General features: G+C 41.9%; 2 protein-coding genes across 8 annotated transcripts in view; one reads left to right on the forward strand and one right to left on the reverse strand.

The window, feature by feature from the left end:
• ADAT2 (adenosine deaminase tRNA specific 2) lies at window positions 1–13,930 on the reverse strand. 6 transcript variants are annotated; one of them, XR_012158070.2, is made up of 8 exons: window positions 13,662–13,803; window positions 11,777–11,881; window positions 6,843–6,993; window positions 6,126–6,232; window positions 5,095–5,167; window positions 4,841–4,971; window positions 3,683–3,724; window positions 1–3,413 (listed from the first exon to the last, which is right to left on the reverse strand). XR_012158070.2 is itself a non-coding variant. In XM_073337508.2 (7 exons), the coding sequence occupies exons 3-7, from the start codon at window positions 11,834–11,836 to the stop codon at window positions 4,931–4,933; spliced, it is 432 nt and encodes a 143-aa protein (XP_073193609.1). In that variant the 5' UTR covers window positions 11,837–11,881; window positions 12,168–12,322; window positions 13,662–13,930; the 3' UTR covers window positions 1–4,930. The 6 variants fall into 6 exon arrangements, 3 of the variants coding, with proteins under 3 accessions (XP_073193609.1, XP_073193606.1, XP_073193607.1); XR_012158071.2 differs by lacking the exon at window positions 3,683–3,724; XR_012158069.2 differs by having other exon boundaries at window positions 3,683–4,971; window positions 13,662–13,802.
• Window positions 13,777–16,933, forward strand: part of PEX3 (peroxisomal biogenesis factor 3) — a 26,216-nt gene continuing 23,059 nt past the window's right edge. Inside the window, exon 1 of one of the 2 annotated variants that reach the window (XM_073337503.2) lies at window positions 13,777–13,992. In XM_073337503.2, coding sequence (XP_073193604.1) covers window positions 13,920–13,992 — 73 coding nt within the window. In that variant the 5' untranslated portion in view covers window positions 13,777–13,919. The remainder of the gene's footprint in view (window positions 13,993–16,933) is intronic. The other variant, XM_073337504.2, reaches the window with a different exon arrangement.

The raw sequence follows: 16,933 nt of genomic DNA on the forward strand, positions 1-16,933 counted from the left end.
TTTAGTATCTAAAATCTAAAGGTTTATTCATAAAAAAAGAAAGAAAGGTGAGTGTTAAAAATGGTTAAAGGAATCAAATACATACAATAATTGCAAAGTTCTTGGTTCAGGCTTGTAGCAGTGATGGAATAAACTGCTGGCTTAAGTCTAGTCTCTGGCTGCTTCCAAATCATTGGAAGGTCCTCAGTCCATTGGTTAGAATGCTCCCATTAGTATAAGTTCATAGTCCAGAGGCTTGGGCTAGAAAGAGGCAAAATGGAGGTATTTCCAGAGCCTTTTATATCTTCTGCCATGTGGAGAGAATCCCATTGTTCTTACCGTGGAAAATTACAGTAACAAGATGGTGTTTGGAGTCACATGTCCATGACCGATTTTGCTCAGTCACAGCAGGAAATCATTACCCATACCCCAGACAGCATGTTTGTAGGAAAATTCCATTAAGTGTAGATGGACGTCTCTCATGGTCCATTGTCAGTTAAGTGTCCTTTTGATGGGCCACTCAATTTGAATCGTCCCTCCAAGATGTGCTGGCTAACTACCTTGTGGGCGTTACCCCAGAATCAAACATTTGAAATCCAGGTATGGAGCCAATATTTGTAACTTCAAATACAAAACTGATACATGCATACAAATAGCATAATTGTAACCAGCAAATCATAACCTTTTCATAGACATCTTACACGCCACATTTGTGTAAGATTTGTTGCAAATATGTAACAGTGGTTGCAACAATGATCTATATGGTCATATTTTAATCAGATAACGTCACAGGCCCTACCATTGTTTGCTATAATAGGATGATACTTTCATTATCATTCTCTATTCTGATCTTCATGCATTGTTCCTGTTCGTTTGCTTTTCTGACTGCAGCTTAACATCAAGCAAAGGTTTTTATTGAGCTTCCATATTGATATCTTGGTCTCTTTCCTTTAGAAAATTTAGAATCCAGCAATATGCACAAGTAGCAAAAATTATTTCTTACAAAAGTATATTACCTTGCCTTTGTCATCTTGAATTTTATCAGTCATCTAGTTGCTGATTCACCTATCCTGTTAGGTCCCTCTGAAATCCCCCAGTCTTCTCTATTCTTGACTAATCCGAAGAATTTTGTTTCATCTGTAACCTTTACTGCTTCATTGTTCACTACCTTTTCTAAATCGATAATAAACATATTGAAACAATACAGGTCCTGATATTTCGGGTACTCCGTTGTTAACTTTTTGCCATGTTGAAAATGGCCCTTTTAATTTCTAATCAATAACAGAACTTCATCTCTCACTCCCTTCCTACTTAAATAGCCTTTTCTGAGGGACATTCAAAGGTTTATAAGAAACCCAGTAAATTGTGTCATCTGGCTCTTCTTTTCCCCTATATTGTTAATGCATGCAAAATATTGTAGTAGATTTGAGAAGCACAATTTTATTTTGAATAATTTTGCTTAGAGGGGTTTATTGGTTATTTTACACTGAAGGCTTCTTCTATGGTTTTATAAATGTGATGTGTTAATTTATGCAGTTTTAACGATTAAGTAAATGTGCACTGAGCTGGTGAAAAGGGCATATTATAAAATGGAATATATATATTAGTTTCAAGAGCAGCAAGAATTGAGCCCAAGAATTTTAGGACTAAGATTTTTTGTTTAAGGTGACAGAATAACTACAAGGTGGGTTACGTCCCAGTTCTAAATGGACACACTATAAAGCCTGTAGATTTTTTACATAGCTCGATTTCTCTATTAGGTTAAACTTCTCAAACTCAGCTGCCTAAAACTCAGACACGTATTTAGGTACATAATTTTCAAATGTATTGAACACCTACAGCCGCAACAGCAGTTAATAGGACTTGAGGCACCCAATATAAATACAGTACAATACAACAACACCAACATTTTCTAACAGGCTTTGGGGGCATGTAGCTGTTAGGAGTATCTTTATCTATTGATCTATCAATGTATTTTTTCAAGTCAGGAGAGAGAGACTAAAATCCATGAATATTTTCCATGACAAGGAAATAGGTTTTGTAACCTAATTTTGCTTTTTCAGAGGAGAGAAATTGGTTCCCTTTCAAGTCCTTCATCAAGGATTCATCAATACCCAGGAGAGTCCATTTTGGAACCCCAACAGACCAACATGAGGCTGGGGAACATGCAAATTTAGCATCAGTTCTAATACTACAAAAAGTGTTGGTAATAGAGACTAAAGCCTTGATCCTGAAAACAGTTAAGCGCATGAGCGGTCCCACTGATTTCAGGTGGGTTAGCACTGAAAAGATTTTTAGGAGCCTGTAACTGGCCTTTTTTTCTTTTCTGCTTTACCTGTTTGAAGGGATAATCAACCCTACCAGAGACTTAGAAATGTCACCACCAGATTTAGTCTGGGTTTTTTCACTTCATTATAACTTTGTCCTAGAAGCTAGAATTTGACCAGATTAGAAAAAGCCAGTGGTTTGGGTACGGCTTTCTCACCCCTGCTATCTGAAATATGACCCAGCAATATATTTGGCCTCTCACAAGGATCAATATCCTGACAATTTTAGAGAAAGAAGAACCTCCCTCTAAGATGGGTTTCTTCTAAAGAATCCCACTTGCCATCTTTTGTCCCAGTTCAAAAGTCCTAGATAGACTCTCACTGTGTCAACCATCTTCAGCTGTACCGTGTGCGTTATGCAGTCCTGCTACCCAAGAGCTTGATTCTTCAGCCCTGGTTCTTGCTCAATTATTACTCATGTGAATAGTCCCATTGACTTCAGTGACTATTCCTCATGCAAGTAAGCATTCCTCAGTGTAAGTAAGGATGGCAAAATCAGGCATGGCTTCAGAACTATTTAATTTTCCTATTAGCAGTGATCTATGTACTTAAATGGTTCCCATGACCAGTTTCAGTTTCAAATATTAATTAATTTGTCCTTTCAACACACTAGTGAGATAGGGAAGTATTGGTATCCATTTTACAGATGGAGAATGGAGGCAGAGAGTATAAGGCCCAGATCCTCAAAAAGTATTTAGGTGCCTAACTCCCATTTATTTCAAAGGGAATTAGGCACCTAAATACCTTTCGTGGATCTGGGCCTTAAAATGACTTGTTCAAAGTAATCAAAGAAGCTTGTGTTAAAGCCAGGAATTTAACTCCTATCCCAGCCACCAGTCAAGTGCCTTAACCACTGGTATATCCGTCCCCACAGTGAGATCTGGACCTATATTATCTAAATTGTGGATATTTAGGCAGTCTGTTTCAGGGTCCCTTGCAGCCCTTGCTTACAGAAGGAAGGGAATTGACAGAATCTCCTTTCAGCAGTACATAATCTCTGTTGATGCTGATGAATCTACAAATGCAGTAACATTTTATTTGGTTATAGGAAAGAAAAGACTCAGACCAGCAGCAACTGAGGTCCAACGGGTCAGGAAATTCAATAGACTGAAAATGTAAACAAAAGGAATAATTTTAAAATCTTGTAAATAACAGTAATATTTAAAAATAGCATATAGGAGCCCAGCACAATTTTTTTTTTTTAGTTCCTTTTCCCTCCATTCAGTAAACTATAAGCATTGAGAAAATTGTATAAAAATAAATTTCAAGGTGTTGGGGGAACTGGTGGCAAATTAGTTTTTTTATTTTACCATAAAAACCAAAAAATTCCACTTTTTCAACATGTTACTCTAATTGTAGAAAATATGTAATTGTACCATGATTTTGACTTTTGTATCCATAGAATTCTAATCTCTCTTCTGTAATAAAAAATAAGACATTTCTCAAAATTTCTGCAAATCAACCGACTAAATCACAAGATGTTTTTTCCTCAAGATAAATATCCACCAAAAGCAATATAATCAAGGATTCAACTTGGACCTATATTTTTTACTCATTAGTGGAACAGTAAGGCCCTCTTCTGGATTATGAATTACAGCATGGCCAAGCAAAAGCATATGTAAGTGACATTTAAATAACAAATGCTCCAAAAGGTAGACTGTCATGCATCTGGTTCTCTTTTTCTTACTGCCATTTTCCTTTCCTAGTTTTCACATTTGTGATTACACATTTCAAATGCCATGATTTAGTAGTTTAGAATGAGTCCAACTGACTGGTGGATTTAATTCTTAACTGTAATCTTTTTCTATATGCTAACATTCAAGAGAGGGGTAAGAGGGACCAACTTTCATGGCAACCTCCAAAACCTTCACGTACAAATATTATGCAGGCAAAACTGGAATTTGTTTATGCAAATCACCATTTGTTTATGCAAATCAAGTAGTCTGACATGTAGTTTTGTATAAATATCTGCCTTTTCATATGTGACTTTTCAGAAGCTCTATAAAAGTTTGGCCTACAGTAGATATACAGTGGAAAACAATGAACTGTTACATTGGTCTGATCTCAGTTTTCAAGATCGGTATAGTTGCTTAACTGTCCTTTTGTTACCCTCTTGTAACTCCTAACTGTATTCTAATTCAATATGCAGTACGGTATGTATATGAAAGTAACTTTCTAAGGGGCTTGTTTATCCACTTTTGGTACTGATCTAGTCTCTACAAGTATCTTTGGTCTAACAGCAAGAGGCTGCTCCATAGACGAAAGGACACAGATATTCATCCATGTGCTGTACAGAATGGCAGTTACTCCAATGGAGCGCTGAATCTATATGGCTGAAAAGAAGTTCAGTCTGAACTAAAATTCAAAATATTCCCCACCAAACAGAAGCCATATGTTCTTCATAAAGGCTATGTTTGGTGATTAAAAATCATTCAACCTACTCGCCATAGAAAATGACAGAAACCAATAACATTCAACTAGTGAAACCATACAGATAAACATATTTGAAGTTCATTAATGTTTCCATTCCATACCCAAATGCTGTATCAAAGGGAACTCTGAAGAGATCTTTTCCCACAAAACATTATTTTGTTATCTTTCAGTTTTCCATCAGTAGAGGACTATCACTTATTGCATTCCTTTTTCCGTACTTTTGATTTCGGTGCTGCCAGAAAGGAAGGAGGGGAAAAAAGGACATGGAAAGTGAAAGATGACAATGCCTGTGCCAGAATTCTTTTAACTTATGATTAGGGTTACGGTAATTGCAAAAAAAAAAAAGGAAACTTACCATTTGGATTTTCTTGTCTGTAGAAGGTTTTTAACATGTCCACTGCTTCTTCAGCGCGATAACCAGCAATGCACTGTTGAAATTAGAACTCTATGTTCATTAAAGCATCCAAAACCAAGATGCCTTGTGCCACACAGTAATACCTGAGGTGTAGGATAATTGCACAGAATTTGTACTGCCTTTTCTGTTTACTGAGAGTATACCTCTAATTATCTGTGATCAGAAACCCTCATTTTCAGGATGAAGACCTTGTCTGTTTTTAAAATTAGGCTGAGGCTTAGCATAGTAGTTGGCAGACCTGCTCATCCTCCATAGGAATTATAACAAAAACTTTTCTGCAACCACCCTTCCCTCCTCCACATACTAGCAGTGTACTTTCCGATTACTTCTGTAAATCACACTAACTCTTGGGAATATAAGAAACATGCAAGTGGGTATTTGTAAATTAGGTTCCTATCAAGTAGCTCTTCTATGATACTATTCCTAGAAATCAATTCTGAGGCCTCCTTGGCCCTTCAAAAGTAACACTCCCACCCACAAAATGTACAGTAACCTGCCCAAATATGTGAAGGGGAATGATAGGAAAAATAACGAGCTAGGATGTTTTCAATAACACCACTAATTGCAGAGAGTACACCCACATAAAAAGAAGCTAACTTGTACACATTCATCCCACTGCAATTCCTTGAAAAAAACATTTACTATAGAAGTAGCCTTTTCCTTTACATAGTTGGGCATATCTGAGAGCTAATACCCATTTTCAGCTTGAATATCAGAATAATCTTTCAGGAGAAGACTGTACAAAGCTCTCAAACTGTAGTCTTACAAGCAAGTTTCCTCTCTATCCCACCACTGATCAGCAGGTGGTCAATCTAAAAAGCAGGTGCTTATGTTGTGATGTGATCAGTATGTTCTTGCTCATGTCAGAAACCCTTTTACAGCCTCACTATCTCAGTTTCTCATCACCAACTGTAACTACATTCATTGTTTTAAACATTAAATACAAGAAGGCACACATCTTGATGTTTTACCTGAAATGGCTCCCCAGGGTCTGTTAAGTTAGCAGAGGAGATGTTCAAGACTGAGCCACAACCTCCAAATCGCTCATTTTGACAGCCATATACAACCAGTGGGATTTATATGAAAGAGTTAAGGAACTAAGTTAATGAGAAAAGAGTGGTATGAAGCAGAGTATCCTGATTTTACTGGCCATCTGAGTTCAGTAAATTGTGCCTGTACTCTTAATAAAATTAGTCTGCACTCAACCCTCACTCCTGGGCTGGCTGTTCTGGGTAACACATGGAGCATGCCTTCTGCAGATGGAAGGATGGGGTCATCCTGCTCTAGCCTTTGAAGATGGGAGAGAAGAGATCCCAAAGGGGACACATTGGAAACAACATATAACTAGTTTGTTACATTTTCTAAAACTGGACTCTTGCGTGGTATTAACTAATTGTATACAGTAACAGGCTCTTTCTGAGATTTACTTTCACACCCCTAAGAGAAAACAATGTATGTGCCAGGTTTGCAAATTGCTTTCTCTTATCCTTAAATCACTCATCCTTGGTCATATGGCCTCCATATAGGAACTGTAGCAAGGGCACGTTCTCTGAGCAGATACGCCGGTACCCTATAAAGCTTTGTTTGACAACATCAAGCTCTTCTCCACTGGTTCATTACCAAATGATTTACTTGAAAGTAACATACCAAGATATGGTTTCCCAGCATGAATCAGAACCAAAGGATACTCATCAAGCGCAGGGCAGCTGCACACATAATACAAGGCTCTACAGTTACATACAACACTGTGTGTGCAAAAACTTCCGAAGGATCCTTGTTGTGTTGATGACACCAGTCTAGGACCTGATCGATTGCTACCATTTCTGCATGTCGAGTAGCCTGGGAATTAATAGGGAGACAAAAAAGGCTTGCATTGATCTGCAACTTTAAACATATTACCCCTATTAACCTTATCCACTCAAGTGAAATGAGAACACACCACCATAAAATTATTTCTTTTTAATAAAAACAAGATGGGCTACGCCTTGTTTATTAAAAATCAGTTATTTTCATTTCTATTACAGTGGCAATGTATCAAGTATCAGAGAGTAGCCGTGTTTGAATGAATATTGCCTAGATAATTTTATTTTTTTAAATCCTTAGTTAGGAAAAGGATTTTTTTTGTTACCCAGCACTGAACTGGAATGTGGGAGATCTGAGTTCAACTCCTGGCTCTGCCACTCACTTCCTGTGTGATGCTGGCCAAGTCACTTCATCTTTGTGACTTTATTTTCAATCAATAAAATAGGAATAATACCTTATTAGGGTGCCATGAAGCTAAATTCACTGTTGATTGTGATGTGCTTGGATATTAAGGTGATGGGGCCCATGTATACAGATAAATAGATTACTAATAAAATCTTATGTTGCTAAAACTAATAATTGTAAATTCATATTTAGATTCACATTTAGAATCTATATGTGGATCTAAATCAATATTTAGATGTAATTCCCACATACTTAGTGATGAAATGTGACCTTAACATTGCCTTAATATGGTAGCTGAGGATTCCTCAGTGAAGGTTGACACTAAAAATGATTTGAGGATTCTGGTGGGTAACCTGCTGAACATGAGATCCCAGTGCAATGCTGTGGCCAAAAAGGCTAATGCAATCCATCGATGCATAAAAAGGGGACTCTTGCGTAGGAGTAGAGAGGCTATTTCCTCCCTGTATTTGGCACTGGTACAACTGCTACTGGAATACTGTGTCCAGTTCTGGTATCCAGAAGGATCCAATTCAAGATGTTGAAAAATCAGAGAGGGTTCAGAGAAGACCCATGAGAATGATTAAAGGATTAGAAAACAAAGTGACAGTCTCAAGGAGCTCAATTTATTTAGCTTAACAAAGAGTAGGTTTGTTAAGGTTTATCAAGTGCCATGATTACAGTCTATAAATACTTACATAGGGAACAAATATTTGATAATGGGTTCTTCAATCTAGCTGAAAAAAGTATAACACGATTTAATGGCTGGAGATTGAAGCTAGACAAATTCAGAGTGGAAATAAGGTGTACATTTTTAACAGTGAGGGTAATTAACCGTTGGAACAATTGACCATGGGTCATGGTGGATTCTCCATCACTGGCAATTTTTTAAATTGAGATTAGATGTTTTCCTAAAATTTATGCTTTAGGAAATATTTTGGGGAAAGTGTATGGCCTATGATCATCTAGTCTGACACAACAGTCCCTTCTGGCCTCGGACCCTAAGAATCTATGAAGGCTGCGTGCATTGAGAGTGCCTGGGAGTTAGCTCACTGCACTCCATTAATCCCTGGCCAGCAGACTGATTCCCAGGAAACCATCATAGTCAATGTAATTTAGAGCAGCCCTGTTTGACTGCTCTAAAGTATGCCCTGAAGATCACAGGAGGCATGAAGATAGAGTCACTTCTGCTTGCCCCCACACCAACTCAACTGCACCAGCCATGAGCTGGATGTAGATGAGGATTGAGTCTACATTAGTGGAACAACACATGGCCTTAAAATATGACTTTGTAAACAGGTATATTGAAACAAACCTATGTGTCATTTTCATATGGGTTGTCCATGTGGTCACTTGCATATTACATCATATGAGTCCATTTATAATCTCCTTTAAGACCAATATATAAAAATTACTGTTTGCATAGCATTTGTGTGCTACATATTAATTAATTATTGTATAAAGGAAAAAACAGATAAACAGTAACGATGGAATAAGAAAATAATTATTGTTATAGAAGAGCAATAAAAGGTGTTGGAAGAATAGGCATTACCTGAAAGTGAAGTCATTAGGGAAGAAACTTATGATGCTATTAATACAGTGCCCAAAAGTATCCTGCCCTGAAGAACAATCTAAATCTTACACAAGAATCAACAAGTGAGAGTGACAGGGCTAAAGCTGGTAGTTCTATTTTATCTCAGGGCATCATTAGTAATTTATGAGTGAAAACAATATTTCCTTTTCAGTGATTACACACGGAACTTGCAAGATGCTCTGGGCAAAGACGCATGCTGGCATGACTAAACAGGAGATAAATAGAGAGGAGAAGCCTCCATGTGGTAACAAAGCATCCTAAAGGGATAACAGTTTAGTGGGAGGGGTATGCCTGCACATAAACAAATTCCAAAAATATTTCTTGCTGGGAAGGCCACATGTATTATTACAGAGGAAATAGTAGGGTTGTCTGAGGAAAGACTGAGAACAATCAGGCAAGCGTGGGAGCTGCCAGAGGGAAAACAATGCTGGCTAGGTCTTGTGCACCTATTGCCAGGTTGTTTAAAAAGAATGCCTTACAAAGATATTTGTTGCACTGTTGCCCAATAAATTCAAGTAATGACAAGCCTAACAATCTTGAAGGGCTGAATCTAAATACATGCTCCTACTAAGCAACACGAAAGATTCTGTAATATATACAGCCCTTCCTCCTATCCCCAGCCTTAGCAAGAAGGAGGAACCAGATGATACACAATTTTAAGATAAGGCTGGTAGACGAGGTTGCCTCACTGGTTTTACATATATTGCTATTGGCATATGGAACAGAAAGAGAACATATGTGACAATATGCAGAATAACTAGAGATTTCAATTGCTGGCAAAATTCGGAGAGATTTCAGAAAATAAATTTTTCGACAAAAACGACCAGTTTTGGAATAGGGAGAAGGGATGTTGAGTGCCCTTAGCAGTTCACTTTGTGCCTAGTCAACTAATGCCAGAAAATGGTGTGAGAAAATACGAGGAGAAATATTGAAGACATTTTGGTCTTTTCCTGCTTACATATTTTCTAGTAAGTAATCACAGGGTGACCAGATGTCCCGATTTTATAAGGACAATCCCGATATTTGGGGCTTTTTCTTACATAGAATCCTATTACCCCCTGCCCCCACCCCCGTCCCGATTTTTCACACTTGCTATCTGGTCACCCCACTGTAACACCATCTTTCATTCAAGACCCAGACTGCTTGTAGTCACTGAAGAACAAGGGTGAGATATTCAGAAGTGCTGAGCACCCTCAGTTCCCAATTACTTCAATGTGAGTGGTGTGTGCTCAGCACTTCTGAAAATCAAGCCACAAAAATGTGAAACTTGGGTGCCTAAAGTTCCCTTCATGCTTTTTTTCTGTAGGAGTAGAGATGCTACTGCTGATTTTTTGTGATTGACTTCTACCGTTACATTCTGTCTTATAACAGTACATTCTCCCTAATTGGATTTAGTATTCTTCACTTTATTTTCTAAATAATGGTGTAGTACTGATTAAATACGTGTTGTAGGTCATCCAAGAGGTGCCTGTATTTCAGTGATGGGAGAAGTGTTCATAAGGATTTTAAACTGAACCCCCTAACATGTACTACACTTCTAATTATCATTAACTAGAGATGAGAAGCAAAGCTGTTACAAAAAGGTTGTGCATTATCATCTAACACAAATGGAAGTGGGTCATTAGACTTACTACCATCTCTCTGAAACTGAATTTATAAGCCTCCTTTTTTAATTTTGTTTTTGGACTGGATGAGACATAATACAAATCGAGGACCTGAATCTGCAATCAGATCCATTTGGGGGCAAACCTTTCTACCTGCACAGAGCCCCATTGACTTGTATAGGGCTCTGTGGGGCTTAGCATCCACCCACACAGATCTGATTGCAAGAACTGGGTCTAAATGTTGAAAGCAGAAATTCACTATAGCAAAAGTCTTTGTTATTGACATAATTTGGGTAAACAATACAGTTGAACTTTGCGAAAATGCCTATCCTATAACTTGCATACCAAAACTAGTAGTCCTGGTATTGTCTTTCTTCCCAGGGAAGTTTTCATAGAAGAATACTAGAGTTAGGTCTCATATTACTAAAACTAACTTTTGAGAACATACACTAACATCAATCCTATGACGTATTATTGTAAGTAAATAAAACCTAACTACACTGGTCAAAGTACATTTTGCAAAGAGATATCCTTGTTTTGTTCATTTAAATGCTAAACTAAAAAAATCAATTATCTGTCATCTCTCCCAGTCATTAGTGTGAATTAGCAAGGCTCTCCTGCATAATTTATGATGTCCACAAATATACGGAAAAAAATAAAAATTACCAGTAGTCTACATTATAATGCATTATCTTCAGTGTCCTATAGTCACAGGAAATTTGGATGCTGCTTTAACTGTAAATATGAATTCAGTAAAATATACAAGGTATAATATATGTATTTGTATATAGCCATGTTATATCTGTGTATATCAACTTCCTTTTCTGATTTTTGTTTATTTCTTGTCATAAATAGCTCTACCTAGAGGAATTACTGATAATTAGATAAGTGGAAACTTCTGAAATCCATCACTCACATAAATTACAGTCAGTAAGTACACAAATGTCCCAGGTGATAGCAAAAGCATACTGAAATAACTAGACCATGCTCTGAAAAATAAACATGCAAAAAGTGATAGCAAAAAAAAAAAAAAAAAAAGACAGAAAGGCTAATTTACTGAAAAGAGGGGTTAGGTGTGCAGAGATAGAAATTTGAAACATATATGAAAAGAAAACAAAATGTGCACATATGGGGGAAATCCAGGACCCACTGAGGTCAATTGTGAAATTCCCATTGCACGTAGTGTGTACTTTTTGATAGGGCTTTTTTTGTGACTTACATTCTTAGTCTCATTCACCTCATTCCTCCCCTTTCCTAAGATCTCATTGTTGTAGACCATAAGGCAGCCAACAGGAACTTCCCCATTTTCCAATGCTTCTTTAGCCTGCAAGACACACAAGAAAATTAGAGGTGGAGGGGGAAATGTTAATGATAAAGCGCAGACAAAATAAAACCTAATTGCTGTTTGCGTTTGTATATACTGTACACTTGATGGCAAAGTTACACTCTGCCACAGAAGCTCTTTCTGTATTTCCAGTATAGGTTTACCATATTGCAGGTTCCCAAAAAAGAGGACACTGCCAGAGGGGGAGGGAGCTTGGGGGGGAAGAGGGAGCGGGAGGGGTACAGTTGGGGGTACTGGAGGGGGTACCTACAGCAGAAGTACTCACTGGAGATGAGGGGCAGTGACGTTCCCTGTCATGGTGGCTGTGTGGCTGGTGCAAGCCCGGGGCACAGCAACAGCCATCAGTCAGTGCCTCCCGGCAGGACCCTCTCCCCAGGAATGGGAGCTGGGGCCTAGGTGTGCGGGATCCAGCAACTGTGGCTGCAGGGGAACGAACCAATCAGCTGAGGATGCAAGGGAGGGACCAACTGGAGCTCTTTCTGAGCTGCTCTGCAAAAACCCTGGACATTTCCTGTTATTAGAGAAAGGAAGCTCAAAAAAGAGACTATGTCTGGGAAAACCAGGACGTATGGTAACCCTATTCCAGTCAGAAGACAGACCTGAGATATTTTATGTCTTTTCCAAATAAAGGGCCTGTTTCGTCCCAGAAAACCTTGTGGCAAAAATATTGTGCAAACAGCAACACATACACCTTCCGTGAAGGCAGCGTAACCACAAATGTGGGAGTGCTGATCAGGATGAGAATGTGATGAGAGACTGACTGAACACATTCAAACATCTTCTGGTATGGCTACTATGGCTCTCACTCAATGTACAATCCACGAAGGCAGGCAGATGGTTATACTCCTGCCTGCCCTCCCTTGGGTGAATCTCCTTCAGGCACAGAGGGCCGGCCTATTGCAGAAAGGTGCAACTGACACCTCCCTAGTCCAGGAGACACTAACCCAGACACTTTGCTTGCAGTTTATGTCCACATCCTGATTTGTAAGCTCCATAAGGGTAATTTTAGATATCGGTGACCTTGACTGTACCCATGCAGCTGGGCTACTCTGAACTATCTAGTGTAGCTGTGCCCTTAGATGAGGGGTAAACTTGAGGTGCTGACTTTTGGTCACTCGTGAGTAAACATACTAAATCCAGTGCCCAGACTCAGACTTCTGCAAGCCTGGTATAAGCAGCTGAGTGTTGCTGGGCTGTCCAGCTCTCTGCCTTCACTAGTTATTTTGCCTCAAGTGAACGGATTGGCCAATTAATTCAAAGTAGCCAACTCTAGGGAAGACAAGCCCTGAGTGCTGGAGCCCAACACCCCGGTGCCCCAGCTCCAGTCAAGGCACAAAACTGCACCAGTTTAACCCCAGCGGTGTCGTTTAACCTGGACCTGAAGATGAGCTCTGTGTAACTCCAAAGCTGGTCTCTCCCACCAACAGAAGCTGGTCCAATACAAGATATTACCTCGCCCCCGCACACACCCCTCACACCCCTATTTTAACTCAGTTATAAGGGGGTGCAGCAGCTTCCCCTGCAGAGATTCCGCTCTGGGCTTGTGTCAAGAAATTAACAGGCGCCAACGAGCCTGTAAGCTCCGTGGGGCCGGGATCCGGGCGCTGTCCTGGCTCCGTCCAGCGCCTAGCATGGTGGGGACCAGGCGGGGGGGGGGCTACAAATAACAACAAGCGCCGCTCTCCAGCCTTTGCACGCCGGGGGCTCGGCCAGCTCGGGCTCTGCCCCCGCTTCCTGCGCCCGGCGGCCCCGCACTCACCATGCGCAGGGCTCGGTCCATCCAGCGCTCCGCCGCCGCCGCCGCCTCCATCCCCCGCCGGCCGGGCCCGGAACGCGGCGCGCGAAGCGGCTGTTTCCGGGGGGGGCCGGGCGGCGGCGGCACCGCGGGGAGGCGGCCTGGGGGGCGTGTCGGGGCCTGCGCGGCCGCCTCTCCCCGCCCGGCGGCACCCGCGGGGGCTGAGGCGGCGGCGGCCTCTCTCGGCTGGTCCGGGCTGGGGGCGGCCGGGCCGGGGGCAAGATGCTGGGAGCCCTGTGGAGCTTCCTCAAGCGCCACAAGAGGAAATGTCTCTTCCTGGGCACCTTCCTGGGCGGTGAGTGACCCGCCCCGGGCCGCGGCCTCCCGCCCCCCCCCTTCCCGCCTCTGAGCCGCTCCCCCGCCCTGGACTCCCCCTTTCCCCGGCGTCTCTCCCCGCCGGGCACTTCCCCCTTGTAGGAGGCCGGTGCGGGAGCCACAGCCCCCCCCCCCCAGAGCCGTGCCCTGCGCCGTCCCCCATGTGTGGGGGGGCCGGGCCCGGGGGGCGCTTTCAGATCGGGGCGCCCTCGGGAAACACTCGTGCCCACCCCGCCGCTGGCAGCCCCCGCGGCGCCCCCTGCGAGGGAATGGGGCTGCCCGGGACCCCACGGAGCGCGCTGTAATCTGCTGCCTCTCTGGCCGTGCCCTTCGGCTCAGCCTGCAGCCCCGGCGACACTCCTGCTTCGGGGATATCGCCGGTCAATGATTGCTGCGTATGTCGGATGGGCATGCTTCCTCTGCGCTTACACCTCGCACTAGGTGCGGCCCAAAACCTTTTGGAGTATTAACTTGAAAGGCAGTTTTAAAAATATAATCTTTTGGATAAGACAGTTTCATGTTCATATATAACTTTTGGGGCAAAATAAATTGATTAATTGGGTTGCTGAAAACTATATGAATGAATGAAATGCATAAAAGTGAATAATTTTGGGATGCAAAATCAGTGGTTTTAAGAAGCACAACAGACAGATCTGGGTTTTACATGGTATTTATTCTTTGCAGTTATGTGGAGAGGATGATGGCACAGTAGCCAATGAGGCAGCTAGTATTTTAAAATATTTTCCTCCTGTTACCATGTTAGTTTCCATAGTGATTGAGTTTTACTAAAATGTTACCAAGGACCATGGTCCCCCTATTGCTTGTGGGGAAACTAAGAGGATCAGCTGAAGCAAACAATATCAATAAAACTTTTAGGATGTGCCCATTCAGTTGCTAATAAATCTGAATTAATTTGAAGGCCTTGAAAGCAACACATAGAATCATAGAATATCAGGGTTGGAAGGGACCTCAGGAGATCATCTAGTCCAACCCCCTGCTCAAAGCAGGACCGATCCCCAACTAAATCATCCCAGCCAGGGCTTTGTCAAGCCTGACCTTAAAAACTTCTAAGGAAGGAGATTCCACCACCTCCCTAGGTAACGCATTCCAGTGTTTCACCACCCTCCTAGTGAAAAAGTTTTTCCTAATATCCAACCTAAATCTCCCCCACTGCAACTTGAGACCATTACTCCTCCTTCTGTCATCTACTACCACTGAGAACAGTCTAGAGCCATCCTCTTTGGAACCCTCTTTTAGGTACTTGAAAGCAGCTATCAAATCCCCCCTCATTCTTTTCTTCCATAGACTAAACATCCCCAGTTCCCTCAGCCTCTCCTCATAACTCATGTGTTCCAGTCCCCTAATCATTTTTGTTGCCCTCTGCTGGACTCTTTCCAATTTTTCCACATCCTTCTTGTAGTGTGGGGCCCAAAACTGGACACAGTGCTCCTGCTGAGGCCTCACCAATGTCGAATAGAGGGGAACGATCACGTACCTTGAATTATTTAAGTTTTTAATGGTAGTTTAACAAAATTCATACTGCAACATTGGAAAGCCATTACATATTTTGTATCATCCTTACAGGTACTAACTATTGCAATAATTCAGTAAGCTAGCTGTGTATTTAGATGAAATGCACATTTGCCATCACTGATAAAAACATCCCATATCCTCATTTTAGCCCCAGTCTTGGAAAAGGCACTGCCCCAAAATTTAGTTGGCTGGCAGTGCCATGTATGCTTCCAGGATGTTGAATGCACCTATACGTAAATGTCTGAAAACCAGGAAATACAGAGTTTAGTTACGCGCAATAATTTGTCCCTGCTGTGGGGATTTGTGCTTGTCTGGTAGCGTACCTAACAGTACGCTACAGGGCAGAGGTAAGTGTGGGTGTTATTCCAGATGGAGTCCTTAAGGCAAGCGTTAAGGGCTGGTAATACCTGGCAGCAAGTGATCAAATATAAGCACACTAACCGTTTCTTTTACTGTACCCATGTGTTGTATCCCCACAGGGCTCTGTATTTATCTGGAAAGATAGACATCTGTCAAGGCAGATTGGGACACAAAGGGCATGTCTACGCTACACTTGGGAGGTGTGATTGCAGCAAGCATAGCTGTACCTGAGCCAGCTTTGATATAGCTGGATCTAGCAGGCCCTGCTTCCCGAGGGCATCTCAGAGCTATCGCTGCCTGTACCTGGGCCTTATACCAAGAGGGTGTCTTAGAGCCACTTGGCTAACAGCTCTGCCTTCCTCCTGGCTCCTCTATTCCCCCCATAGTAGAGCCCTGTAACCCAACCCAAACCCAACGGACCTGACTACAAGTGTTGGGGCTGGATCAATTGGGGGAAAAAAACTGGACCCTTTGGAGGTATGGGGGGGTTGGCACAGTGGCGACTGCCTGCCCTACTCCTGCCAGCTGCCTGCAGTGCAGAGTGAGAGTCTGTTTAGGAGTCGGTTCAGCAAGTGGTGGCAGACAGCAGGAGCCAGTCACACAGACTCCTGTTCTTTTTGCCACGGATACAAGCATCCACTGCTGCACTGACCCTATAGACAGGAGGTGGCTGACTCCATTTCGGGGGAATGGGTCCGGGTCAGGTTAGTAAATGACTCAGCCCTCTCAGGATCAGGCCAGGTAGGCTCGGGTCAGATCTAAAGATTCGGATCGAGCTTACCTGTAGGAATGGAAGGGCAATGGGAAGGAAATAAAATGATAACCAATGGGCTGTGAGGAGCACATCTGCCTGCTGGAGAGAGCAAGGGGAAGTGGATGGAAGCCCCAGACTTCATATTCCACACTTCAGGAATAGGGTAGAGCTAGGGGAATCAGCAATATAGGAGGATTACTGAGGTGTGAAGTGTTTCATCTCAATAGGATGTGCTTGGGGGTGGGAGGGTGTGGATCAGACCATCCCATGGAGA

Source organism: Lepidochelys kempii, chromosome 3 (genome assembly GCF_965140285.1).
Source record: "Lepidochelys kempii isolate rLepKem1 chromosome 3, rLepKem1.hap1, whole genome shotgun sequence".
NCBI lineage: Eukaryota > Metazoa > Chordata > Testudines > Cheloniidae > Lepidochelys > Lepidochelys kempii.